General features: G+C 47.8%; 1 protein-coding gene across 4 annotated transcripts in view; it reads right to left on the bottom strand.

The window, feature by feature from the left end:
• Nucleotides 1-159: 159 nt before the first annotated feature.
• LOC125005222 (multiple epidermal growth factor-like domains protein 11) overlaps nt 160-26,764 on the bottom strand; it is a 76,527-nt gene continuing 49,922 nt past the window's right edge. Inside the window, exons 6-25 of one of the 4 annotated variants that reach the window (XM_047580390.1) lie at nt 25,789-26,035; nt 25,546-25,666; nt 24,681-24,817; nt 22,306-22,518; nt 21,988-22,162; nt 18,193-18,313; nt 17,889-18,052; nt 17,703-17,805; nt 17,465-17,611; nt 15,435-15,569; nt 13,092-13,220; nt 10,802-10,930; nt 9,679-9,807; nt 9,468-9,596; nt 6,733-6,984; nt 5,397-5,572; nt 4,157-4,229; nt 3,239-3,292; nt 2,275-2,502; nt 160-1,955 (exon numbers count right to left, since the gene is read on the bottom strand). In XM_047580390.1, coding sequence (XP_047436346.1) covers nt 1,768-1,955; nt 2,275-2,502; nt 3,239-3,292; nt 4,157-4,229; nt 5,397-5,572; nt 6,733-6,984; nt 9,468-9,596; nt 9,679-9,807; nt 10,802-10,930; nt 13,092-13,220; nt 15,435-15,569; nt 17,465-17,611; nt 17,703-17,805; nt 17,889-18,052; nt 18,193-18,313; nt 21,988-22,162; nt 22,306-22,518; nt 24,681-24,817; nt 25,546-25,666; nt 25,789-26,035 — 3,050 coding nt within the window. In that variant the 3' untranslated portion in view covers nt 160-1,767. The remainder of the gene's footprint in view (nt 1,956-2,274; nt 2,503-3,238; nt 3,293-4,156; nt 4,230-5,396; nt 5,573-6,732; nt 6,985-9,467; nt 9,597-9,678; nt 9,808-10,801; nt 10,931-13,091; nt 13,221-15,434; nt 15,570-17,464; nt 17,612-17,702; nt 17,806-17,888; nt 18,053-18,192; nt 18,314-21,987; nt 22,163-22,305; nt 22,519-24,680; nt 24,818-25,545; nt 25,667-25,788; nt 26,036-26,764) is intronic. The other 3 variants (XM_047580391.1, XM_047580393.1, XM_047580394.1) reach the window with 3 other exon arrangements.

Below are 26,764 nucleotides of genomic sequence, written 5' to 3'. Positions count from 1 at the left end.
CAGTAAAAATGAGTCAATGTTAGACACGAGCTTCACTCACAGGATCCTGATGAGCTGATTCGTGTAGAAAATGTCGATGGATGATCTGAATATGTTGGAGGTGGAAACTGGGTCAAATGGCTGCAGATGATCTGGTTCATTCACACGGAAACGAGAGGGTTTTTACATTAGAACGAAACATTTTTATTCTTTGTGTTAATTTCTTCATAAAAATGAATCAAAACATCAACAGAAAGAAAGAAAGAAACATGGAACAGAAATATTAGAGTAAAACGAGCCAATATCACATATGAATGAAGAGTTTCTAGTATCAGCTGTGAGCGTCCTTCCTTCCTTCCTTCCTTCCTTCCTTCCTTCCTTCCTTCCTTCCTTCCTTCCTTCCTTCCTGTGTTTACTGGTTTCTCTTCGTCTGCTTTCAGGATGTTTCGAACCATTTTAATAAAGGATTCAGATCGAAGCTAAAAGCTCAAAGAACAGCAGCATCTTCACTTAAAGAGTTTGAAGCTGAACCATTAACGGCGGCCGAGCTCAATTCAGTCAGGATATAGGATCTAAATGGAACGCAGCCACTCAGCAAGGAAGGAAGGAAGGAAGGAAGGCACTAAATATTAAAGTTCTTCATGTGAGACTTAGACTCTGATCATAAGTTTATTAGTTCAGGACTTTAAACAAAAAGCAACAATCAGCTCGAGTGACGACGACAGAAGCAGAAACATGAAGGAAACTGGTTCATCTGATTGTCAACATGTCCTGTTATTGCTATTCACCAAAATCACACATGTAGACTCATTAAATAATAATAAATACTTCTGATTAATCTGCCTCGGAAACCAGAGATAAAATAACTGGATTCTGACATTTATAAAAGTTTGATTCAGATCTCAATGATTTTTAAGTCATTAATTTCCTGTTGGAGTTAATTCACTAAAACGAGTCCAGACAGATCTGATCTCAGTCTGTGTGAATCAGCAGCAGCGCCACCATGTGGTCAGTAGAATATTGTATCAGCTGCTGTCTCTGATGGATCTCTACCTACCACACGGTGGCGCTGCTGCTGTTCTTGGTTCTGATCCGGTGGATCCACAGAACCAGGTCTGAGGAACGTGTGAATGTTGACACAGTCGCCAGTTTTCCATCTGAGTGCGAAGCAGCTAAAAACAAAGAGCTAAACAAAGACGTACGCTGGCTAACTACTAGGAGCTGGAATAACCTTTGTCATGCACGAGAACTGAGCCACAACATAACAACAATAAGAACCACTGACACAGGTCACTTCATCTACTGGACATAGAAAAAGAGAGAAGACGGAGCCCAGTGGATCTTTCGAACATGTGGACGGGAAATAAGAAACCGTGTGTAAAAATACCGGAGCTGTAGCTGCACAGCTCAGAGAGGCCGGAGGTTTGTGTCCAGACCCGACGCCGTGATGCCGTGATGCTGTGATGCTGTGACACCGTGACCCCGTGACCCCGTGTTTAAGGTCTTTCCAGGAGAGAAGTGGGCGTCGGCCTTTGACTCACATTTATCAGGAACCTCTTTTTTCCATGTCCCGTCTCTGTGAGTTCTTTTCTTTGAGTTCTGTGTTGATGAGGAATTTACAGAGATAAAAATAAATTAATTCATAAATAGTAGTTCCTGCTCCACCTGCTCTCCCCCATCACAGACACAGCCCTGGTTCTGGGCGAACTGGACCCAGTAGACCAGGTCCGGGTCCGGGTCCAGCTCCGGGTCCAGCTCCGGGTCCAGGTCCAGGTCCGGGTCCAGGGTCTAAAGCAGCGAGCTGGTGGGGCTGCCGTGGCTGTGGGACGGGCTGGGCCGGAGGGGCAGCAGGTCGTAGTGCGCTGGGATGTGGCTGTTCCTGGGCAGGTCGTACGGGTTCGGGTTCTGGTTCTGGTTGTGGTTGTGGTTCTGGTTCTGGTTCTGGTTGTGGGGGTAGACGATGCTGATGGTCGGCTCTGGAGGACGACACCAGACGACTCATTAAATTATTATCTAACAGAGAATGAACAAACTAAAACTAAATGTTTGAGATGATAAATGTGGAATTAATGAAAGCTGTAGTTCCTCTAACGCCCACTAGGGGCTCCACCAGAGAAAGAAGGGAGGAAGGAAGGGAGGAAGGGAGGAAAGCAGGAGCCTACAGGTGAGTTTAATCTTAATGAAATCCAGCTGTGAGCTGATCATGTGATGTTTTAATGCTAAAGCTAAAGCTAAATGCAGCGATGAACAGTCTTTCTTTCTTTCTCCTCCTCGTCTTCTAAACCGGGACCGTACCCATGTCATAGACGTTCTTGGCGGGCGCGGTGGAGGAGGAGGTGGAGGAGGAGGTGACGATGATGGAGGAGGAGCAGCAGTGGGTCACGTGATCACGGTGAACCGGTGACTTCATCTCCACGTAGCTGCTCTCCGAGTGTTTGCAGAGGGCGGGGGGGTCGTTGATGGTGGCGTAGGGGTTCTCACTGCTCAGGGAGCAGGTACTGGACAGGGAGCCCTTCATGTAGTCTGCACGAGGAGGAGGAGGAGGAGGAGGAGGAGGAGGAGGAGAATCCGTCATTAACGTTCAGAGAACACAGAACAGATACAAGACCAAACATTCATGTTAAACATCAAATCATCAGGTTAAAAAACGTTCAGAGACAAAAATAAAATCATTCAGTTATTGTGAAGGAGGGATCTCCTCCTGGGGGAGATCTGGGGCGTGATGGGAGTCAAAGCAAGAGGAGCAGGACTATGAGGAGGAGCAAGAGGAGGAGGAGGAGGAGGAGGAGCTCCCTCAGAGAGAAGGAAAACACAAGGAGGAGGAGTCGACCTGCAGAGACACAAACACATGAGTCAGTTCAACAGGAAGAGGTCAGAGGTCACAGGTCAGCTGATCACAGGTCAGAGGTCAGCTGATCAGTTCATCCTGACCAGAGTCCAGACCAGAAACAGAGAGAAGAGAGGGAGGAGGGAGGGAGGAAGGAAGGAAAGGATAAAAGGAGGAATAGTGAGAAAATGGGGAAGTAATGAATGAGAGGAGAAAAGGAGGAAGAGGAATAAAGGAAGGAAAAAGAAGGAGAGAGTTTTCTGATTTAAATGTTTCTGGTCTGAACTCGTCATGAGGAGAAACATCAGTGAGGAACCAGACGGGGTCCAGGAGGAGGGGTGGGTGGAGGACGGGTCTAAAACAATAAGAGGACACTAGAGGCTGAGCTGAGCTCTCATTGGCCGAGGAGTCTGGCCCCGCCTCCCTCTGTACCTCTGTAGCGAGGCTCCAGGTGGTGGCTGAACCTCCGGTCGATGCAGTAAACACCTGCACAGGAAACCAGTCACAGTCACAACGAATCAGACAGTTTGACCTGTTTATTTCATTTATTGTTTGTATTTATCTGGGATCAGGGAGGAGACGTATGAAAACCAGACATTATTTCATTATTTATGTCAAAATAAAGTCATTTTAACCTGATCACGGCACAGCAAAGGCAGAAGTGTGAACAAAGTCCCACCGTCCTCAAACGAGTACTTGCTAATTAGCGAAGTCGTAGCTCGTTGCTATTGATAAAATCTGTTCAGTTTGTGGCTCATAAACACATTAATGGGTTAAATGAAGCAGAAAAAGCTGCAATAAAACCTAAAACTTAACGTCCCCATATGAGGACGGAGGGTCTCAGGCGGTTAAAGCTGGTAGTGGACTTCCAGGTGGCTGGAGGCTGCAGTACAGGTCTTAAGCTCCACCCCCTCTATGTTAGTGGGCGGGACTTGGGATGAACTAAAACACTGAAATACACATGCGTAGAGGATGAATATGAGGATGAATGTGAGGATGAGGATGAGGGTGAAGACGAGGATGAGGATGAAATATGAGGATGAGGATGAGGATGAAATATGAGGATGAAGGTTGAGGATGAATATGAAGATGAGGATGAATGCGAGGATGAGGATGAGGATGAAAGATGAGGATGGGGATGAGGATGGATGCGAGGATGAGGATGAGGATGAATGTGAGGATGAGGATGAGGATGAGGATCAATGTGAGGATGAGGATGAGGATGAAGATGAGGATGAATGTGAAGATGAGGATGAATGTGAGGATGAGGATGAATGTGAGGATGAGGATGAGGATGAGGATGAGGATGAGGATGAAGGATGAGGATGAGGATGAGGATGAAGGACTGACCCAGATCACTGAGGTTGCAGTATGCGCTCCACTCAGCAGGAGCACTGTTCCTGAAACGCTTCGTCGACTTCACCTGGAAACGAAAACAAATAAAGAATCAAACGTTGACCTCCTGATCCGCTCACACGTTAAAACACGTTAAAACATGTTAAAACACGTTATAACACGTTAAAACATGTTAAAACACGTTTAAACAGGTTAAAACACATTAAAACACGTTAAAACAGGTTAAAACACGTTAAAACATGTTAAAACACGTTATAACACGTTAAAACACGTTAAAACACGTTTTCCTTGGTGTCCATTTAAACCTGGATGTAAATAGTTAGCGTGTCCCGTACTTTCTGTTTGCTGTTGTTTTTTCTTGAACCAATCAAACAGTTTTCAGTAGCTTTTGTCTTTTTGTGCTGTTGTTATTTAGTTTTGTTTTTGTGTTGTTGGTCGTTGGTTGTGGAGTTCGGTGTGTGTTCCTGCTATTAGCTGCTAGCGCTGCTAGCGCTGCTAGCGCTGTCCATGTCCCCTGAGCTGCCCGGAGTGAGGCCTGAGACTCCTGCTAAACCTCAGGAGCTTTGGTGCCAGGCTGGAGGTGGAGGAGGTGGAGGAGGTGGAGGAGGTGGAGGAGGTTCCTGTCCGTCTGTCCTCATGGGGAACGTGAGGTCTTCAGCAGCAGGACGGACGGACTGTGTGGACGTGATGGGACCTGGTTCATGGCGACAGTACGTCTGCGTCTGTCCTCAGACTCTACAGGTGGACACACTCTGTGTGGACTCACATCCGTCCCTCAGCCCATAAGGACACATCATGAGACATGACCCACACCACTGTTGTTATGCAACTGACCAAACATCCACATCACCTTGGAAACAGTTTTACCAACTACGTTTGTATATTTTCATGATGCTAGTTCTGTACATTGTTGATCAAACTGCTCATTTTTATTTTACTTTAATTTAATCTCATTTGTTTTTATGAGTCTTTACTTTTATGTGAGTCTCAGTTTGTTTCTTTAAATAAAAAGACGTCACATCCAGACTGTTTCACCACTACAGAGGAATAATCACATCACCATAAAACCTCTGATCCACATTAAACCTTAAACCACATATATGTGTCCATTAAACGTTTTAATCTATTCAGAGACGTTAAACCTGGATGGAGATGAATGGAGCAGGCAAGTGTAAACCTGGAGCTGTGGGACGGAGCTGTGGGACGGGGGACGGGGGACGGAGCCGGGTCCTACCTTGGTGCAGCTCCTCCTGGTGGTCCTGGTGTGGGGGGCGCAGGCGGAGGAGGCGGAGGAGGCGGAGGAGGTGCAGGGGCCCAGGCTCCGGTAGCTGCGGTTGGAGAAGCACCGTCCTATAGAGATGTTACTGGGAGACTCTGCAGAGGAGATGAGGCCTGAAGGCTGCAGCCCTGCTACACAACACGCACACACACTCATCAGCCACAACATTACAACCACCCGGCCCGGCAGGAGCAGAACAGAACCGGCCCGGGACAGCGCTACGGCAGAACCACGTCCTCCTTCCTCCTTCCTCCTGGTCTCCTGGTGCAGGTCTCAGCTTCCATCAGAGGTCAGAGTTCAGCACAGACCCCCGGACTGGTCTGACTCAGAACCAGAACCAGAACCAGAACCAGAACCAGAACCAGAACCACACGGGTCCAGGACCCTGAACATGGTTCTCCTCCTTCATTGGAGACTTATTCCTCCTCCTCCTGTTCTTCCTCTTTCTCTTCCTGCTCCCCCCCACCTCCTCCTCAACTTGCTCTTCCACTTCTTATCCCTCTTTCTCCTCCTCCCCCTCCTCCTCCTCTCTCCTCCTCTCTCTCCTCCTCCTCCTTCCTTCCTCCTCCATCCTCCTCCTCCTTCCTTCCTCCCCTCCTCCTCCTCCCTCCCTCCTCCCTCCCCTCCTCCTCCCCCTCTGTCCTCCTCCTCCCCCTCCCTTCCTTCCTTCCTCCCCCTCCTCCCTCCCCTCCTCCTCTCCTCCTCCCCCTCCCTGTCCTCCTCCTCCTCCCCCTCATTCCTTTCTCCTCCTCCTCCCCTTCCTTCCTCCTCCTCCTCCTCCCCCTCCCTCCTTCTCCTCCTCCCCCTCCCTGTCCTCCTCCTCCTCCCCCTCATTCCTTCCTTCTCCTCCTCCTCCCTCTCCTCCCCCTCCTCCTTCCTCCCCCCCCGCCCTCTCCTCCTCCTCCTCCTCCTCCCTCTCCTCCCCCTCCTCCTTCCCCCCCTCTCCTCCTTCTCCTCCCCCTCCCTCCTCCTCCTCCTCCCCCTCCCTGTCCTCCTTCTCCTCCCCCTCCTTCCTCCTCCCCTTCCCTCCCTCTCCTCCTCCCCCTCATTCCTTCCTCCTCCTCCTCCATCCTCTTCCTCCTCCTCTTCCTTCTCCTCCTTCGCTTCCTTCCTTCTCCTCCTCCTCCCTCTCCTCCCTCCCCTCCTCCCCCCCCCCCCCCCCCCCCCCCCGTCCTCTCCTCCTCCTCCTCCTCCTCCTCCTCCCTCTCTAACCTTCCCCTGGTCATAATGTTCTGGCTGTTGTCAGGCGTCAGTCAGGTGCTGATGGAGCTGGAAGTGGGAGGAGTCTCACCTGAGAGGGAGTAGTCTGTGGTGATGTTCAGAGCCGGGGTGTAGGTGACGCTGGGGACGGGGACCTGGACCGGGTGGTGGCCCTTGTCCCTCTGCCGGTACCGGAACCGGAACCAGACCACCAGGCCCAGCATGAGCAGGATGAGCAGCAGCAGGAAGACGACGCCCAGGACGGCGCCGGCCGACTGACGGTCAGACGCCACGGCCGGACTGATCTTAGTGTAGGGGTTCAGCTCCTCCATCACCAGGGCCGCTGGGGGGGGTTACCATGGTTACACACCAGGTACGCTGTGTGTGTCTGTGTGTGTGTGTGTGTGTGTTACCCTGGTCGCAGCGGATCCCCTTGTATCATGTTGTGTTGTGTTGTGTTGTGTTGTGTTGTATCATGTTGTGTTGTGTTGTATTGTGTTGTGTTGTATGTTGTGTTGTGTTGTGTTACCCTGGTCACAGCGGATGCCCTTGTATCATGTTGTGTTGTATCATGTTGTGTTGTGTTGTGTTGCGTTGAATTGTGTTACCCTGGTCACAGCGGATCCCCTTGTATCATGTTGTGTTGTGTTGTGTTGTGTTGTATCATGTTGTGTTGTGTTGTGTAGCGTTGTGTTGTGTAGCGTTGTATTGTGTAGTGTAGTGTTGTGTAGTGTTGTGTTGTGTCGTGTTGTGTAGCGTTGTGTTACCCTGGTCACAGCGGATGCCCTTGTATCATGTTGTGTTGTGTTGTGTTGTGTATGTTGTTGTTTTGTTTGTGTTAGTGTTGTGTAGCATTGTGTTACCCTGGTCACAGCGGATCCCCTTGTATCTTGTTGTGTTGTATGTTGTGTTGTGTTGTGTAGTTGTACTCGATGTGATGTGTTGTATGTATGTTGTGTGTTGTTGTGTTGTGTTGTTGTGGTTTGTGTTACACCCTGGTCACAGCGGATCCCTTGTATCATGTTGTGTTTGTGTTGTGTATGTTAGTGTTGTGTTGTTTGTTGTGTTGTTGTGTTACCCTGGTCGCAGGGATGACTTGGTTTCATGTTGTGTTGTGTTGTTTGGTAGCTTGTGTGTGTTGTGTTGTGTTGTGTAGCGTTGTGTTACCCTGGTCACAGCGGATGCCCTTGTATCATGTTGTGTTGTGTGTTGTGTAGTGTAGTGTTGTGTTGTGTAGCGTTGTGTTGTGTTACCCTGGTCACAGCGGATGCCCTTGTATCATGTTGTGTAGTGTTGTGTTGTGTTGTGTTGTATGTTGTGTTGTGTTGTGTTGTGTTACCCTGGTCACAGCGGATGCCCTTGTATCATGTTGTGTTGTGTTGTGTTGTGTTGTGTTGTGTTGTTTGTATTGTGTTACCCTGGTCCAGCGATCCTTGTATCATGTTGTTTTTGATTGTGTTGTGTTTGTTGTTGTGTAGTGTTGTGTTGTTGTTGTGTTGTGTAGTTGTGTTACTGGTCATTGTGTATGCCCTTGTATCATGTTGTGTTGTGTTGTGTGTTGTGTTGTGTATGTTGTGTTGTGTAGTGTTGTGTTTACCCTGGTCGCAGCGGATGCCCTTGTATCATGTTGTGTTGTTGTTGTAGTTGTTGTGTTTTGTATGTTGTGTTGTGTTGTGTAGGTTGCTTGTTGTGTTGTGTTGTGTTGTGTTGTGTTGTTTGTATGTTTGTGTTGTGTGTTGTTGGTAGTGTTGTGTGTTTGTTCTGTGTTGTGGATGCCTTGTTATGTTGTGTTGTGTTGTTACCCTGGTTGCGGTGTTGTATTGTTGTGTTGTGTTGTGTTGTGTAGCGTTGTGTTGTGTTGTGTTGTGTTGTGTTGTGTAGTGGTCCGCAGCGGATGCCCTTGTATCATGTTGTGTTGTGTTGTATGTTGTGTTGTATCTTGTTGTGTTGTGTTGTGTAGTGTTGTGTTGTGTTGTGTTGTGTAGCGTTGTGTTACCCTGGTCGCAGCGGATGCCCTTGTATCATGTTGTGTTGTGTTGTATGTTGTGTTGTATGTTGTGTTGTGTTGTGTTGTGTTGTGTTGTGTTGTGTAGCGTTGTGTTACCCTGGTCGCAGCGGATGCCCTTGTATCATGTTGTGTTGTGTTGTGTTGTGTTGTGTAGTGTTGTGTTGTGTTGTGTAGCGTTGTGTTACCCTGGTCGCAGCGGATGCCCTTGTATCATGTTGTGTTGTGTGTTGTGTTGTGTAGTGTTGTGTTGTGTAGCTGTTGTGTACCCTGTCGGGATGCCTTGTACAGTTGTGTTGTGTGTGTGTGTAGCTTGTGTCAGTGTGTAGCTTGTGTTACGCTTGTCGAGCGTTGCCTGTATCATGTGTAGTCGTTTGTGTTGTGTTGTGTAGTGTTGTGTTGTGTACGTTGTGTCCTGGTGTGCGATGCCTTGTATCATGTTGTGTTGTATCATGTTGTGTTGTGTTGTGTTGTGTAGCGTTGTGTTACCCTGGTCACAGCGGATCCCCTTGTATCATGTTGTGTTGTGTTGTGTTGTGTTGTGTTGTATGTTGTGTTTTGTTGTGTTGTGTTACCCTGGTCGCAGCGGATGCCCTTGTATCATGTTGTGTTGTGTTGTGTTGTGTTGTGTTGTGTAGCGTTGTGTTACCCTGGTCGCAGCGGATGCCCTTGTATCATGTTGTGTTGTGTTGTGTGTTGTGTTGTGTAGTGTTGTGTTGTGTAGCGTTGTGTTACCCTGGTCGCAGCGGATGCCCTTGTATCATGTTGTGTTGTGTTGTGTGTTGTGTTGTGTAGTGTTGTGTTGTGTAGCGTTGTGTTACCCTGGTCGCAGCGGATGCCCTTGTATCCCGCGCTGCAGTAGCAGGTTCCCGTCACGTAGTCACATGTCGCGTTGTTCAGACACTCACACAGCTGCTGGCAGCCGTAGCCAAACGTCCCCGGAGGACACTCTGTCAGGGGACACGTCCACGTTAACGTCCACCAGGAGGACACTGATACCTGCAGCGCTACCACAGACCTGGAGACACTCACTGAGTTCACAGCTCTGTCCAATGAAGCCCGTCCTGCACGAGCAACGTCCCCCAACGTGGTCACAGTCGGCTCCGTTCTGACAGCGACACACCTCAGCACAGCGGGACCCGAAGAACCCAGAGGGACAGCCTGAGGACATAGACAGGGACAGCCTGAGGACAGAGACAGGGACAGACTGAGGACAGAGGGACAGCCTGAGGACAGAGACAGGGACAGCCTGAGGACAGAGACAGGGACAGACTGAGGACACAGAGAGAGGGACAGCCTGAGGACAGAGACAGGGACAGCCTGAGGACAGAGACAGGGACAGACTGAGGACACAGAGAGAGGGACAGCCTGAGGACACAGAGAGGACAGCCTGAGGACAGAGACAGAGGGACAGCCTGAGGACAGAGACAGAGACAGGGACAGCCTGAGGACAGAGAGAGACAGACTGAGGACACACAGAGACAGCCTGAGGACAGAGACAGGGACAGCCTGAGGACAGAGGGACAGCCTGAGGACAGAGACAGGGACAGCCTGAGGACAGAGAGAGGGACAGCCTGAGGACAGAGACAGGGACAGACTGAGGACAGAGAGAGGGACAGCCTGAGGACAGAGACAGAGGGACAGACTGAGGACAGAGAGGACAGACTCAAGACACACAGAGACAGCCTGAGGACAGAGACAGGGCAGCCTGAGGACAGAGAGGGGCAGCCTGAGGACAGAGAGGACAGACTGAGGACAGAGACAGAGGGACAGCCTCAGGACAGAGAGGACAGACTGAGGACACACAGAGACAGCCTGAGGACAGAGAGGACAGACTGAGGACACAGAGGGAAAGCCTGAGGACACACAGAGAGAGGGACAGCCTAAGGACACACAGAGACAGCCTGAGGACACATAGAGAGAGGGACGGCCTGAGGACACAGAGAGAGAGAGGGACAGACAGAGGGACAGGCAGAGAGACAGACAAAGGGACATGGGGACAGGCTGAGAGACAGACAGAGGGACAGATAGAGGGACAGATAGAGGGACAGGGGGACAGACAGAGGGACAGACGGGGGACAGAGGGACAGATAGAGGGACAGAGGGACAGACAGAGGGACAGACAGAGGGACAGAGGGACATTGTCCTGCCGTACGCTGGGTGCAGTACAGTCCCGTCCATCCAGGGCTGCAGTCACATTGTCCATAGGTGGCGCTGCACTCGGCTCCATTGTGACAGTTACATGTGTGGATGCAGTCTGGTCCCCAGGAGCCCTGAGGACAGGCTGGACAACACGACAACAACACAACAACACATGTCAACACAACAACACAACAACAACAACAACAACACATGTCAACACAACAACACAACAACAACAACAACACCTGAGGCCTGAATCCTGGAGTCGCTGGTTCCAGCTCAGAGTCTGAACCAGGTTTGTGTTTCTGTGAATCGTGAGGACGAGTTCCAACGTGTCTGATTGTCCTCAGACGTGAAAAGTCCAACACATCGAAGAGACGCCGTGAGACAAGGACGGAGATTACACACATGTGTAAACTACACATCAGTGGCTCAGTTAGTTCAGATTTAAGGCTCCGATCTCAGTCAGGTCTTCAATGAAAGGTCATGTGACTCTTTCCTGAGCAGCTGATTGGCCGGTGGGCGGAGCCTTTTATGGGATTCAGGTAAATCCTGAAAGTTCCTCTGACCTGAAGCAGGTACAACAGGAAGGTGTGTGTCTTCATCAGCGGAACCATGGCGACATCAGACACACGGAGCAGCTCTCAGCGTAACCATGGCGATTAATTAATTAATTAATCAATTAATGTCAGAGACCTCTCAGCGTAACCATGGTGATTAATTAATTAATGAATCAATGAATTAATGTCAGAGACCTCTCAGCGTAACCATGGTGATTAATTAATTAATGAATCAATGAATTAATGTCAGAGACCTCTCAGCGTAACCATGGTGATTAATTAATTAATGAATCAATGAATTAATGTCAGAGACCTCTCAGCTTTTACCTCTGAACTCATCCACGAGGGAATAAAAACATTTACTTTGACCCATGTGATGTAGTTTAGTGTTGTGTTGTGTTGTGTTGTGTTGTGTTGTGTTGTACTGTGTAGTGTATTGTTGTGTATTCCTGTGTAGTGTTGTGTTGTGTTGCGTTGCATTGTGTTGTGCTGTGTTGTGTTGTGTTGTGCTGTGTTGTGTATTGTTGTGTATTCCTGTGTTGTGTTGTGTTGTGTAGTGTTGTGCTGTGTAGTGTATTGTTGTGTATTGTTGTGTCTTCCTGTGCAGTGCTGTGTTGTGTTGGTCTGTGTTGTGTATTGTTGTGTATTCCTGTTTTGTGTTGTGCTGTGTTGTGCAGTGTTGTGTATTGTATTGTTGTGTATTGTTGTGTATTCCTGTGTTGTGCTGTGTTGTGTAGTGTATTGTTGTGTATTCCTGTGTTGTGCTGTGTCGTGTAGTGTTGTGTTGTGCTGTGTTGTGTAGTGTATTGTTGTGTATTGTTGTGTATTGTTGTGTATTCCTGTGTTGTGCTGTGTTGTGTTGTGTTGTGTAGTGTTGTGTTGTGCTGTGTTTTGTTGCGTTGTGCTGCGTTGTGTTGTGTTGTGTTGTGCTGTGTTGTGCTGTGTTGTGTAGTGTTGCGTTGTGCTGTGTTGTGCTGTGTTGCGTTGTGTTGTGTTGTGTAGTGTTTCGTTGTCCTGTGCTGTGTTGTGTTGTGTTGTGTAGTGTCGCGTTGTGCTGCGTTGTGTATTGTTGTGCTGTGTATTGTTGTGTTGTGTTGTGTATTGCTGTTTAGTGTAGTGTATTGTTGTGTCTTCCTGAGTTGTGTAGTGTTGCGTTGTGCTGTGTTGCGTTGTGCTGCGTTGTGTATTGTTGTGTTGTGTTGTGCTGTGTATTCCTGTGTTGCGTTGTGTTGCATTGTGCTGCGTTGTCCTGTGCTGTGTTGTGCTGTGTTGTGTAGTGTAGTGTTGTGTAGTGTTGTGTTGTGTTGTGTTGTGTTGTGTAGTGTAGTGTAGTGTAGTGTAGTGTTGTGTTGTGTTGTGTTGCGTTGCGTTGCGTTGCGTTGCGTTGTGTTGCGTTGCGTTGTGTTGTGTATTGTTGTGTATCAGTGGCTGTGTTGTGCTGTGTAGTGTAGTGTTGTGTAGTGTTGTGTTGAGTTGTGTATTGTTGTGCTGTGTATTGTTGCGTTGTGTTGCGTTGCGTTGCGTTGTGTTGTGTAGTGTTGTGTATTCCTGTGTTGTGCTGTGCAGTGTTGTGTAGTGTTGTGCTGTGTTGTGTAGTGTAGTGTTGTGTTGTGTTGTGTATTCCTGTGTTGTGTTGCATTGCGTTGCGTTGCGTTGCGTTGAGTTGTGTAGTGTTGCATTGTGTTGTGTAGTGTTGTGCTGCGTTGCGTTGTGTTGCGTTGCGTTGCGTGTGCGCAGCCTCACGCTCGGAGCAGTCGTGTCCGATCCATCCAGGGAAACACTGGCAGGAGCCGTCGATGGTGTCACAGCTGGAGTTGTTGGTGCAGGAGCAGGACTCAGCGCAGGATTTACCGTAACGTCCACTGGGACAAACTGTGGACACAATATACACAAATACTACACAACTAAAAACACGTGGTGAAACACAGAAATATATTTAAAAAGAGGAACACATGAAAATAAGAGGGTGAATATTCATTAAAGTCCAGGTTCTTCCTGTTAAACTTTGTGTCTGTTTCTGCTCCAGGACGATGATGTTCAGCTCTGTGCTTCCCCCTAGTGGACTAATGGTGCTACTACAGATAGTAAACAGTGCAGCCAGGCAAAGTGGTGAATAACTAGCATTGCTATGTAGCATGTAGCCTTGGTGGCTGTTAGCTTAGCATTGCTATGTAGCATGTAGCCTTGGTTCTGGGTCCTGGGAGTTTCATGTGTAAATTTAAAGTATAATATAAAGTGTAACGAGCTCAGTGGTAAAATGTGACGATGAGAGAAACGAGTTAAGGAAGATTTTGCAGCTGTAGCTTCAGGAGTTAATATTCTTTACATTAACTAAACTTTGTTCCACTACTAAAACGCAGAGTCTGATGATAAATGAATGTGCTCGAGGTTTTATCTTTGTGATTATTGCTAATTAGCATGAGTTAACGAGCAGCTTCTTCTTCTCCTGTGTTAAATCTGTGACTTTATAAGTTTCATCAGAGTGAGAAACATTTTACAGTATTTCCAGCGTTCATGTTTAAGCTGCCGCGTTTTGTCCTGCGCTCGGTTTCCTCCGGCTCTAATTGAACTAACTGTCCTGGTTAATAAGCGAAGCAGCCATTAGCATTAACGAGGAGGATGAAAGGAAGCGAGAACAGAACGAGTCTGGATCAAAGTCTGGAACCGAGAAACAGAAAAGAACTGTCTCTGAAAACCCTGATGATCAGCTGATTAACGGTAAGACAGGAAGGAAGGGAGGGAGGGAGGGAGGGAGGGAGGATGGAAGGAAGGGAGGGAGGAAGAGAGGGAGGAAGAGAGGAAGGAAGGGAGGGAGGGGAAGGAAGGAAGGAAGAGAGGAAGGAAGGAAGGAAGGGATGGAGGGAGGGAGGAAGGGAGGGAGGAAGGAAGGAAGGACGGAAGGGAGGAAGGAAGGAAGGAAGGGAGGAAGAGAGGAAGGAAGGAAGGGAGGAAGGGAGGAAGAGAGAGAAATGTCCTGAAAACCTGTGATCAAACGAATAGACGGAAGACAGGAAGGAAGGGAGGGAGGGAGGGAGGGAGGGAGGATGGAAGGAAGGGAGGGAGGAAGAGAGGGAGGAAGAGAGGAAGGAAGGGAGGGAGGGAGGGAGGGAGGATGAGAGGAAGGAAGGAAGGAACGAAGGGAGGAAGGAAGGAAGGAAGGAAGGAAGGATGGATGGAAGTAAGGAAGGAAGGAAGGGAGGAAGGAAGAGAGGAAGGAAGGGAGGAAGGAAGGAAGAGAGGATGGAAGGATGATCCCAGCCTTGTTAACACTTGTGTACACAGAGACACTGAGACACTGAGACACTGAGACACTGAGACACAGAGACACTGAGACATTGAGACATTGAGACACTGAGACATTGAGACATTGAGACACAGAGACACAGAGACACTGAGACACTGAGACACTGAGACACTGAGACACAGAGACACTGAGACACTGAGACATTGAGACACTGAGACACAGAGACATTGAGACACTGAGACACTGAGACATTGAGACACTGAGACATTGAGACACTGAGACATTGAGACACAGAGACACAGAGACACTGAGACACTGAGACATTGAGACACTGAGACACAGAGACATTGAGACACTGAGACACAGAGACACAGAGACATTGAGACATTGAGACACAGAGACACTGAGACACTGAGACACAGAGACACAGAGACACTGAGACATTGAGACATTGAGACACAGAGACATTGAGACATTGAGACATTGAGACACAGAGACACTGAGACATTGAGACATTGAGACACAGAGACACAGAGACACAGAGACACTGAGACATTGAGACACTGAGACACAGAGACACAGAGACACAGAGACACTGAGACATTGAGACACTGAGACATTGAGACACTGAGACATTGAGACATTGAGACACTGAGACACAGAGACACTGAGACACTGAGACATTGAGACACTGAGACATTGAGACACTGAGACACTGAGACACAGAGACATTGAGACACTGAGACACTGAGACATTGAGACATTGAGACATTGAGACACAGTGACATTGAGACACTGAGACACTGAGACACTGAGACACTGAGACATCGGGACGAACTGACCTTGGCTGCAGAGTGAACCTGAGAAGCCGGGGAGACATTCACAGTGTCCACTGATGTGGTGACAGGCTCCATCACTGTGGACACACTGAGGACAAGACTGGCTGCAGCGAGGACCATAGAACCCAGGAGGACAGGCTGGAGGACACGGGACAGAGAGGACAGACAAGAGACACCTTCAACTGATGTCGTTCCAAGTGGTGAGGAAGGAAACAGTGTGTAGTGTTGTGTAGTGTGTTGTGTAGTGTGTACTTTGTGTGTAGTGTTGTGTAGTGTGTGTTGTGTAGTGTGTAGTGGTGTGCAGGTGTGTAGTGTTGTGTAGTGTTGTGTAGTGTGTAGTGTTGTGTAGTGTGTAGTGGTGTGCAGGTGTGTAGTGTTGTGTAGTGTGTAGTGTGTACTTTGTGTGCAGGTGTGTAGTGTGTAGTGTTGTCTAGTGTGCAGTGTGTAGTGTGTAGTGTGTACTTTGTGTGCAGGTGTGTAGTGTGTAGTGTGTAGTGTTGTGTAGTGTGTAGTGTGTACTTTGTGTGCAGGTGTGTAGTGTGTAGTGTTGTGTAGTAGTGTGTAGTGTGTACTTTGTGTGCAGGAGTGTAGTGTGTAGTGTTGTGTAGTGTGTAGTGTTGTGTAGTGTGTACTTTGTGTGCAGGTGTGTAGTGTTGTGTAGTGTAGTGTGCAGTGTGTAGTGTGTACTTTGTGTGCAGGTGTGTAGTGTGTAGTGTTGTGTAGTGTGTAGTGTTGTGTAGTGTGTACTTTGTGTGCAGGTGTGTAGTGTGTAGTGTTGTGTAGTAGTGTGTAGTGTTGTGTAGTGTGTACTTTGTGTGCAGGGGTGTAGTGTGTGTTGTGTAGTGTGTACTTTGTGTGTAGTGTTGTGTAGTGTGTGTTGTGTAGTGTGTACTTTGTGTGCAGGTGTGTAGTGTGTAGTGTTGTGTAGTGTGTAGTGTTGTGTAGTGTGTAGTGTGTACTTTGTGTGCAGGTGTGTAGTGTTGTGTAGTGTGTAGTGTGTACTTTGTGTGCAGGGGTGTAGTGTTGTGTAGTGTTGTGTAGTGTGTAGTGTTGTGTAGTGTGTAGTGTGTACTTTGTGTGCAGGGGTGTAGTGTGTAGTGTTGTGTAGTGTGCAGTGTGTAGTGTGTAGTGTTGTGTAGTGTGTAGTGTGTAGTGTTGTGTATTGTGCAGGTGTGTAGTGTTGTGTAGTGTGTAGTGTGTAGTGTGTACTTTGTGTGCAGGTGTGTAGTGTTGTGTAGTGTGTAGTGTTGTGTAGTGTGTAGTGTGTACTTTGTGTGCAGGGGTGTAGTGTGTAGTGTTGTGTAGTGTGCAGTGTGTAGTGTGTAGTGTGTACTTTGTGTGCAGGTGTGTAGTGTGTAGTGTTGTGTAGTGTGCAGTGTGTAGTGTTGTGTAGTGTGTACTTTGTGTGCAGGTGTGTAGTGTGTAGTGTTGTGTAGTGTAGTGTGCAGTGTGTAGTGTGTACTTTGTGTGCAGGTGTGTAGTGTTGTGTAGTGTGTAGTGTTGTGTAGTGTGTAGTGTGTACTTTGTGTGCAGGGGTGTAGTGTGTAGTGTTGTGTAGTGTGTAGTGTTGTGTAGTGTGTAGTGTGTACTTTGTGTGCAGGTGTGTAGTGTGTAGTGTTGTGTAGTAGTGTGTAGTGTGTACTTTGTGTGCAGGTGTGTAGTGTGTAGTGTTGTGTAGTAGTGTGTAGTGTGTACTTTGTGTGCAGGTGTGTAGTGTGTAGTGCTGTGTAGTGTGTAGTGTTGTGTAGTGTAGTGTGCAGTGTGTAGTGTGTAGTGTGTAGTGTGTACTTTGTGTGCAGGGGTGTTGTGCAGTGTGTAGTGTTGTGTAGTGTGTAGTGTTGTGTAGTGTAGTGTGTAGTGTGCAGTGTGTAGTGTGTACTTTGTGTGCAGGTGTGTAGTGTGTAGTGTGCAGTGTGTAGTGTGTACTTTGTGTGCAGGTGTGTAGTGTGTAGTGTTGTGTAGTGTGTAGTGTTGTGTAGTGTGTACTTTGTGTGCAGGTGTGTAGTGTGCAGTGTGTAGTGTGTAGTGTGTACTTTGTGTGCAGGTGTGTCCTCTGAAACCTGAGGGACACACACAGGATCCGTCCTCTGGGGAACAGGAGCCTCCGTTGTCACAGCTACAGCTGTTGGAGCAGTTCTGTCCCCAGCGTCCGTCCTCACACACCCCCTCACAGTGGACACCTGCAGGACAGGACAGGACGCATGAGGGACACAGCTTCACCTCCCGTCTCTGAGGAGGAGGAGGACGAAGGGGTTTGACCCCTGACCTCACCGGTCCATCCTGGGAGACAGAGACAGACGCCGGTCTCTGGGTCACAGCCCTCAGAGTGGACACAGTCACAGGTGTCCCTGCAGTCCAGCCCAAAGGACCCGTCCTGGATCAGGGGGAGACACGTTCAGGGTCTGGTTCACTATCAACAGACCAGGGACGAGGACTTTAACCAATAAATGGACTCACGGGACACGGGACGTCACAGGTGTCCCCCGTCCAGCCCGGGGAGCAGGAGCATGTCCCGTTGACGGGGTCACAGGACGCCTCGTTGGAGCAGGGACACGTCTGATTACAGGACAGGCCCCAGGACCCACTGGGACAGGGGAGGGAGCAGTCCACGCCCTGCCAGCCTGGGGGGGGACAGAGGGGAGGGACAGGAGGAGGGACAGGGGGGAGGGACAGGGGGAGGGACAGGGGGAGGGACAGGGACACAGAGTATGAACAGCTGCTCAGATGAAGCGTCTCCTTCTAAAGGTGTCCAGAGTCCAACCTTCTCTACAGAGACAGGATCCGTCCACGGCGGAGCAGGAGATCTGGTTGAGGCAGGAGCAGGAGGAGGTGCAGTTGATGCCGTAGAGTCCAGGAGGACAAACGATGGAGCAGTCGTCGCCCTGGAAACCAGAGACAGAGACGTCCTATGACATGACATCATATCTGACCTCATCTCTAATAACATCTCACATCATCTCAGGTCATCAGCTCATCTCCCATCTCACAGCATCTCATCTCACAGCATCTCATCTCACAGCATCTCATCTCGTTTCATCTCGTTTCATTTAATCTCATCTCGTTTCATCTCATCTCGTTTCATCTCATCTCAGGTCATCAGATAATCTCCCATCTCACAGTATCTCATCTCGTTTCATCTCATCTCAGTTCAGTATCTCATCTCACGATAACTCATCTGTTTCCCATCCGTTTCATTCATCTGTTATTTAATCTCATCTCATCGTCATTTTCATCTTGTTTCATCTCGTTTCATCTCATCTCGTTTGATTTCAACTCGTTTCATCTCATCTCATCTTTTTTCATCTCATCTCGTTTCATTTAAACTCGTTTCATCTCATCTCATCTCATTTCATCTCGTTTAAATCTAATCTTGTCTCATCTCGTTTCATTTAATCTCGTTTCATCTCATCTCATCTCATCTCATCTCGTTTCATTTAAACTTGTTTCATCCCATCTCATCCCATCTCATCTCATCGCGTTTCATGTAATCTCATTTCATTTAATCTTGTTTCATTTAATCTCGTTTCATCTCGTTTCATCTCATCTCACTGAATCTTCTCTGTTATCTGATGATATTTCATCTCATCTCAGTTTATCATGTGAGATGAGAAGATAAATGGAATAAAAATAAACGGACTCTGGTCCAAATGTTCAGAAGAAGAAGAAACGCTGATGTGAAGCCCATTAGAGACGATGTAATGTCTCGAAGTCTGTCTCACCGGTGAGACATGTCTCCGTCATATCTTTGTCCTCCTGGAGGTTCATCTTTAAACTCTTCACACGCGGCTTCAGGTGGACAATAAACAAACAGGTTTCATGGAGGACGGAGAGAAGACGAGGACAGACGGACGTTAGCGCTGGCGTGGCTAATCACCGTTAGCAGGCTGTGGTATTGATCGGGAGCTTCCACCGTATAAACCGAGCTAATTAAAGGCGCCTGCTTCCAACCTGCTGCCTTTAAACTGCTGTTAATCTAATATTCACAAAGACAAACGAGCGGAGAAGGAGAGAAGCCTTATTAAAAAAGTTAAGGACGTTAAAAAAGAACTTCAATGGACAACGTGAGAGGACCAGGACGTCCCAGGAGGAGGGCTGTAGAGAAAATCACTACTAAATTAAAAACCATGGAAATGACCTCATGTTTCATCATCGCGTCGCCTCATCTCGTCTCATGTTACCTCATCTCATCCCCCCCCACTCCTCTTAAAACCCATTTCACTGTTAATTGTTTGCTTTATGTCCTCTGCTCTTATTTCACCCACGTACAGGACATCGTCTCATAGTGATACAGAAATAAAGTTATCTCAGCTCATCTTGTTTTCTTATCACATGACATCACATGACATGTTGTCATCTCATTCTCTCTCTTCTAAACTCGTACCATCTCATATTCTCATCCCAGTGATGTCTCATCTCATTTTCTCATCATTTCATCTCGTGTCATTATCTCGTTCCGTATCTCATCTTATCACCTCATGTTACGTCTTCTCATCTCATTTCATCTCGTCTCATAATCTCGTCCTATCGTTGTCTCATCTAATCTCGTCTCATCTCAGAATAATGACGACATGTTTTAAGTGTCTTGAAGAGAAATAAAAGAATCATCGGATGCAAATGATTCAGTTTAAAGTAGTTTTTTATCCACACGGCATCAGGGATCATCTCCGTGTTCTCTGCTTTGTATGTGACCGGGGAACATAGGCACGATCCTAGCATCAGTTAGCGTTAGCAGCATCAGTTAGCGTTAGCAGCATCAGTTAGCGTTAGCAGCACAGAATAAATTCTGACAGGATGGATAGGGCAGGGTTTTTTTCAGCTGCTTCATCTCATTTCAGATCCATGTTCACATCGAAACATTTCCCTCCTCTTCCTCTTCCTCCTCCTCCTCCTCCTCCTCCTCACTTCTACATTGTATTTTTTCTTCTCCTCCTGCTCCTATTTCTGCTTTACTCCATCTTCTCGTCCTTTATTTATTCTCTCGCTCCTGTTGTCTTGTGTCTTTGACATTAACAGTTTTATCTGAAGTCATCTTTAGTATCTGGATGAGTTGGATCAGGTTGGATCAGGTTGGACCAGATTCAGTCTCTCGTTGACCTACATGACCACGTCTGCAGCTGCAGAGTCAGCAGCTCCTGATAAATGAAGGCAGCACGTCAGTGCACCTGCTGCACCTCCTGCTCCTCCTGCTCCGCACCTCCTCTCCACTAAAGTCATGACTGAGAATCTGTTCCACATCCGCTCTGATTTCTGAGGAAATCCTTTGATTCTGTGCTAATTAAATCCTCTGCAACTGGTCCAGAACCTCAGCTGACGCAACCGACTTTAAAGCTCTTCACGGACGAGGAGGACGTTCATTAGGACGTTCGTTCGTTAGGACGTTCGTTCGTTAGGACGTTCGTTCGTTAGGAGAGTTTTAGTCGATGGAGATGAGTCGTGATCAAAGAAACACGATGTTCCTCTAAAGACTCACTGGTAACACGTTGGATCAGAGCTACGACCGCACACGGAAATAAAGGAGAAAGAGAAGGATGAACAAAGATCTTTCTCGTTGCATTGTGGGAAATGTAGCACGGCTGCTGCTAGCTCTCCTTAGCTTCCTAGCTCCTGACACACCAGCTTTTAACCCTTCATAGGGCTCTCGCTGGAATACTTGGAAATTCAAAATCTCAACCGTAGAGTTTAATCACAGGACGTCAGAAAACTGTTTTAGTCCAGATGAATGAATGTCTCATGTCTGGTTCCTGGTCTCATATCTGGTTCTGGTCTCATATCTGGTTCTGGTCTCATGTCTGGTTCCTGGTCTCATATCTGGTTCCTGGTCTCATATCTGGTTCTGGTCTCATATCTGGTTCTGGTCTCATATCTGGTTCCTGGTCTCATATCTGGTTCCTGGTCTCATATCTGGTTCTGGTCTCATGTCTGGTTCCTGGTCTCATATCTGGTTCCTGGTCTCATATCTGGTTCCTGGTCTCGTATCTGGTTCCTGGTCTCATATCTGGTTCCTGGTCTCATATCTGGTCTGGATCTCAATTCTGAGTTCACAGGTCTCAGAAACTGTTTGGTACTACTACTGGTTCTGGTCTCATATCTGGTTCCTGGTCTCATATCTGGTTCCTGGTCTCATGTCTGGTTCTGGTCTCATATCTGGTTCTGGTCTCATGTCTGGTTCCTGGTCTCATATCTGGTTCCTGTTCTCATATCTGGTTCCTGGTCTCGTATCTGGTTCCTGGTCTCATTCTGGTCCTGGTCTCATATCTGGTTCCTGGTCTCAATATCTGGTCCTGGTCTCATATCTGGTTCCTGGTCCTTAAACTAATGTAAACATGTATTTGTCACATTAGAACATCATCAACATCATCACATGAGAAACATTAGGACACTTGTTCTTCTTCATGGTTCCTAATAAACCAGATCAGAGGGGGGAACTTGTAGACCACATTAGACCTGATCAGACCTGAGGATGTTTCCTTTTCTCTGATTGGCTGAATGAAAACCACATGACCGTAAACCAGGAGCCTGTACCAGAGTGTTGCCTCCTCAGTGTTTGCAGACTTACGATGAATCCCGGTGCACAGACACAAGCTCCAGAGACGCCGTCACAGTCGGCTCCGTTGGTGCAGGTGCAGGCCTCCTTGCAGCCCTCGCCGTGGTAACCTGGTGGACAGGTCTCGTTGCAGTAAAGCCCCGCCCACCCCGCTGCACAGGTGCACTCCCCGGACAGAGGGTGACAGCTGAAACAACAGGAAGTCAGTGAGTCGTCTCTGAAACGACAGCAGAGCATCTAAACATCTGAGCCTCTGGAGTCCAGAGTCTGATGGTCCTGAAGTCTGAGGCTGAACCCGGTTTAACGTGGTCTGTCCTGGCGCCGCGGTACCTGAGTGTGTTGGAGGTTTTGCAGGGGCAGCGTTTGTCGCAGGTGAGTCCGTAGAGGCCGCCGGGACAGAAGCGGTCCTGGCAGCTGGGGCCCTTGAAGCCCTCGTTGCAGAGACAGGCTCCGTTAATGTGGTAACACTTGGCCCCGTTCTGACAGTCACATTTATGGGCGCACTGAGGCCCATAGGTACCGACCGGGCATTCGTCCTGACACCTGGGCCAGAACCAAACACAACCACAACACGGGTCAACACAGGAACAGGCTCTGTCCAACACAGACAGGAAATAATACGTCAGTTTAAAAGGAAAAAGTACATTTGATTCATATAAAAGTGGAGGTTTCTGTAGAGAAAAGAGGAGGAAGAAGGAGAAGAAAGAGGAAGAGTTTCTATCCAACACAAACAGAATTAAATCAGAGACTAATGTTTGAAGTACGAACTCATCTTCCATCGAGTTTGGTTTTAGACGCTAAAAGAAATAAAAAATAAATATTAAAAAGAAAAGTTAAAAAAAAAATAAAAAAGTAAATTTCCCTTTGGTCCTTTAATCTATGAAACTAGAAGTAAAAGAGAAACCAGAGGTTATTAGAGTCATATAAAAGTTTTCATAGGTGAAGAAAAGAAGAAGAAGAGAGAAAGGAAGGAAGGATGAAGGATGGATTGGAGGGAAAGAAGGAATGAAGGATGAAGGAAGGATGAAGGATGGATGGGAAGGAAAGAAAGAAAGAAGGAGTTGTTTCAAATCTTCAAATCTTTTCTGTCGATCTAAACGAACCAAGGAGACCTGGACCAGGGTCCATCCTGGAGGAGACTACTTCCTGGACCAGGCTTCATCCTGGAGGAGACTACTTCCTGGACCAGGGTCCATCCTGGAGGAGACTACTTCCTGGACCAGGGTCCATCCTGGAGGAGACTACTTCCTGGACCAGGCTTCATCCTGGAGGAGACTACTTCCTGGACCAGGGTCAATCCTGGAGGAGACTACTTCCTGGACCAGGGTCCATCCTGGAGGAGACTACTTCCTGGACCAGGGTTCATCCTGGAGGAGACTACTTCCTGGACCAGGGTTCTCTTTCCGGTTTCTTGTTTATAGTTAAATTTAAATTTTATTTTTATGTAATTGTTTTTTTTTATTATTTTAGAGCCTAAAACTGAAGCCTCAGCTCTGAAATGAGCGTGAATTATTTATTTCATTCCCAACACGTCCAGGAGTCGAGTTAAGAAAAAAAAGACAAATCACTCGATTAAAACGTCTCGTTGAAGCCTCTGTTAAATCAGGACACTTATCTGGACAAATTCAATCAGACCGTGGACGAAGAGAATTATTCACCTGTCTGGACTCTGAATGGAGGAGGAGGAGGAGGAGGAGGAGGAGAAAACTACTTTAAATTCATCACATCATTTAGAATCAGTTCAACATGAAACGATTCAGTAGAAGATGAAGAAAGAAGAAAAGGAGGATGATAAACAGAAAAGAAGGAGAAGAAGGAGAAAAGACCAAAGTAGAAGAGAAGAAGGAGGAGAAGGAGGTGATGAAGGAGGAGAAGGAGGTGATGAAGGAGGAGAAGGAGGTGATGAAGGAGGAGAAGGAAGAACACGGTTAAAAAATAACAGGTCGTTGCGTTGGTTGAATCCTATGATGAGTTTTATCAGTGGAACCAGGAGGAAATGAGCTGAAACTGGTTCAGAGTCAATAATGAAACACAAAGTTTATCTTTGTCTTATATTTAAATTAGTTTGATGATCTGAAACATTTAAATGTGACAGAGTCAGGAGGGTTGTGTTGCATTGTGTTGTGTTGTGTTGTGTTGCGTTGTGTTGCGTTGTGTTGTGTTGTGTTGTGTTGTGCTGTGTTGTGTTGCATTGCGTTGTGTTGTGTTGTGTTGTGTTGTGTTGTGTTGTGTTGCGTTGCGTTGCGTTGCGCTGTGTTGTGTTGTGTTGTGTTTTGTTGTGTTGCGTTGTGTTGTGTTGTGTTGTGTTGTACTGCGTTGCGTTGCATTGTGTTGTGTTGTGTTGCGTTGTGTTGCGTTGTGTTGTGTTGTGTTGTGCTGTGTTGTGTTGCATTGCGTTGTGTTGTGTTGTGTTGCGTTGCGTTGCGCTGTGTTGTGTTGTGTTGTGTTGTGTTGTGTTGTGTTGTGTTGCGTTGTGTTGTGTTGTGTTGTGTTGTGTTGCGTTGTGTTGCGCTTTGTTGCGTTTTGTTGTGCTGCGTTGCGTTGCATTGTGTTGTGTTGTGCTGTGTTGTGTTGTGTTGTGCTGTGCTGCGTTGTGTTGTGTTGCATTGTGTTGTGTTGTGTTGCGTTGTATTGTGTTGTGTTGCGTTGCGTTGTGTTGCATTGCGTTGCGTTGCGCTGTGTTATGTTGCGTTGTGTTGTCGTACCTCTCTCCGATGAATCCGGACGTACACTGACACTGGCCACTGACGTGATCGCACAGACCTCCGTTACGACACGTACACTCCTCAGAACAGTTGATGCCGAACGAACCGAACGGACACGGCTGAGCACAGACCGGACCCTGAGGAGGAGCAGGAGGAGCAGGAGGTGCTCATCATCATTTAATACTTTAACTCCATCTTCCTTCATCTGTTTTATTGAAATTTGGTTAGCATCAAAGCTAGCATTAGAGTTAGCATCAAAGTTAGCATTATAGTTAGAATCTAAGCTAGCATTAGAGTTAGCGTCAAAGCTAGCATTAGAGTTAGCATCAAAGTTAGCATCAAAGCTAGCATTAGAGTTAGCGTCAAAGCTAGCATCAAAGTTAGCGTCAAAGCTAGCATTAGAGTTAGCATCAGAGTTAGCATTAAAGCTAACCAACCACCAGTAGAGGAGGAGATAAGAGAACAAAGAATAAAGACACCGGCCCTTTGACAGAATCCTGGAGATACGTTTATATCAGGAACTCAAACTGCATCTGGTTTAATCTGGTTTAATGTAATTAAATCTGGTTTAATCTGGTTTAATGTAATTAAATCTGGTTTAATTTGGTTTCTTCTAGTTTTGTCTTGTTTAATGTAGTAATGTCTATTATTTTATCTGCTTTTGTCTGTTTTATCTGATTCCATTTGGTTTTATGTTGTTTCATTTTATTGCATCTGTTTTTTTATAGTTTCCTCTTGTTTCATTTGTAGTTTAAAGTGGTTTTATATGATTTAATCCAGTAAATCCTGGTTCTATCTCCTGGTTGCTGGTTGCTGGATGCGGTTGCCGTGGTGCTGGTTGTGGTTGCCGTGGTGCAGGTCTTACCACCCAGCCTTCCAGGCACGAACACTCTCCGGTGACGTGATGGCAGCTCCCTCCGTTCTGACAGGGACACCGATGCTCACACAGAGAACCATGTTTCCCTGGAGGACAAGGGTCCTCACAGCTGGACACAGAGACAGAGGACAAGCGTCAATAACCACAAAACAACCATAAAATAACCATAAAATAACGATAGAATAATCCCGTCTCCGTGGTAACAGCTGACACGTGTTCATGAATACTCACAAGGCTCCGGTGTATCCCGGGGCGCAGAGACACTCCCCGGTCTGGTGGTGGCAGGTGGCGCCGTTGAGGCACTGACACTCGTTCTGACAGTCTTTCCCGAAGGTGCCGGCCGGGCAGGGCTCCTCACAGCGCCACCCCTGGAAGCCGTCGGTGCAGACGCAGGCCCCCGTGATCGGGTTACACTTGGCCCCGTTACGGCACTGGCACCGGTTACTGCAGTGGGGGCCCCAGAAGTCACTGTCACAGCCTGGGACAGAGACACACACCAGAGTTATTCAGTATAATATACAGCACAACAGCCTGGAGGAGACTAGTTCCTGGACCAAGGAGGAGGAGGAGACTAGTTCCTGGACCAGTGGTCATCATGGAGGAGACTAGTTCCTGGACCAGGGAGGAGGAGGAGACTAGTTCCTGGACCAGAGGAGACTAGTTCCTGGACCAGGGGTCACCATGGAGAAGACTAGTTCCTGGACCAGTGGAGACTAGATCCTGGACCAGGGGTCACTATGGAGGAGACTAGTTCCTGGACCAGGGGTTACCTTGGAGGAGACTAGTTCCTGGGAAAGTGTTCAGCATGGAGGAGACTACTTCCTGGACCAGGAGTCACCATGGAGGAGACTAGTTCCTGGACCAGGGGCCACCATGGAGGAGACTAGTTCCTGGACCAGGGGTCACCATGGAGGAGACTAGTTCCTGGGAAAGTGTTCAGCATGGAGGAGACTACTTCCTGGACCAGGAGTCACCATGGAGGAGACTAGTTCCTGGGCCAGGGGTCACCGTGGAGGAGACTAGTTCCTGGACCAGTGGTCACCATGGAGGAGACTAGTTCCTGGACCAGTGGAGACTAGATCCTGGACCAGGGGTCACCATGGAGGAGACTAGTTCCTGGACCAGTGGAGACTAGATCCTGGACCAGGGGTCACCATGGAGGAGACTAGTTCCTGGGCCAGATGTCACCATGGAGGAGACTAGTTCC

The sequence above is a fragment of the Mugil cephalus genome, chromosome 3, assembly GCF_022458985.1.
Source record: "Mugil cephalus isolate CIBA_MC_2020 chromosome 3, CIBA_Mcephalus_1.1, whole genome shotgun sequence".
Classification (NCBI taxonomy): Eukaryota; Metazoa; Chordata; class Actinopteri; order Mugiliformes; family Mugilidae; genus Mugil; species Mugil cephalus.
Note: the sequence above shows the minus strand (reverse complement) of the source record. Positions and strands in the feature narration are given on the sequence as shown.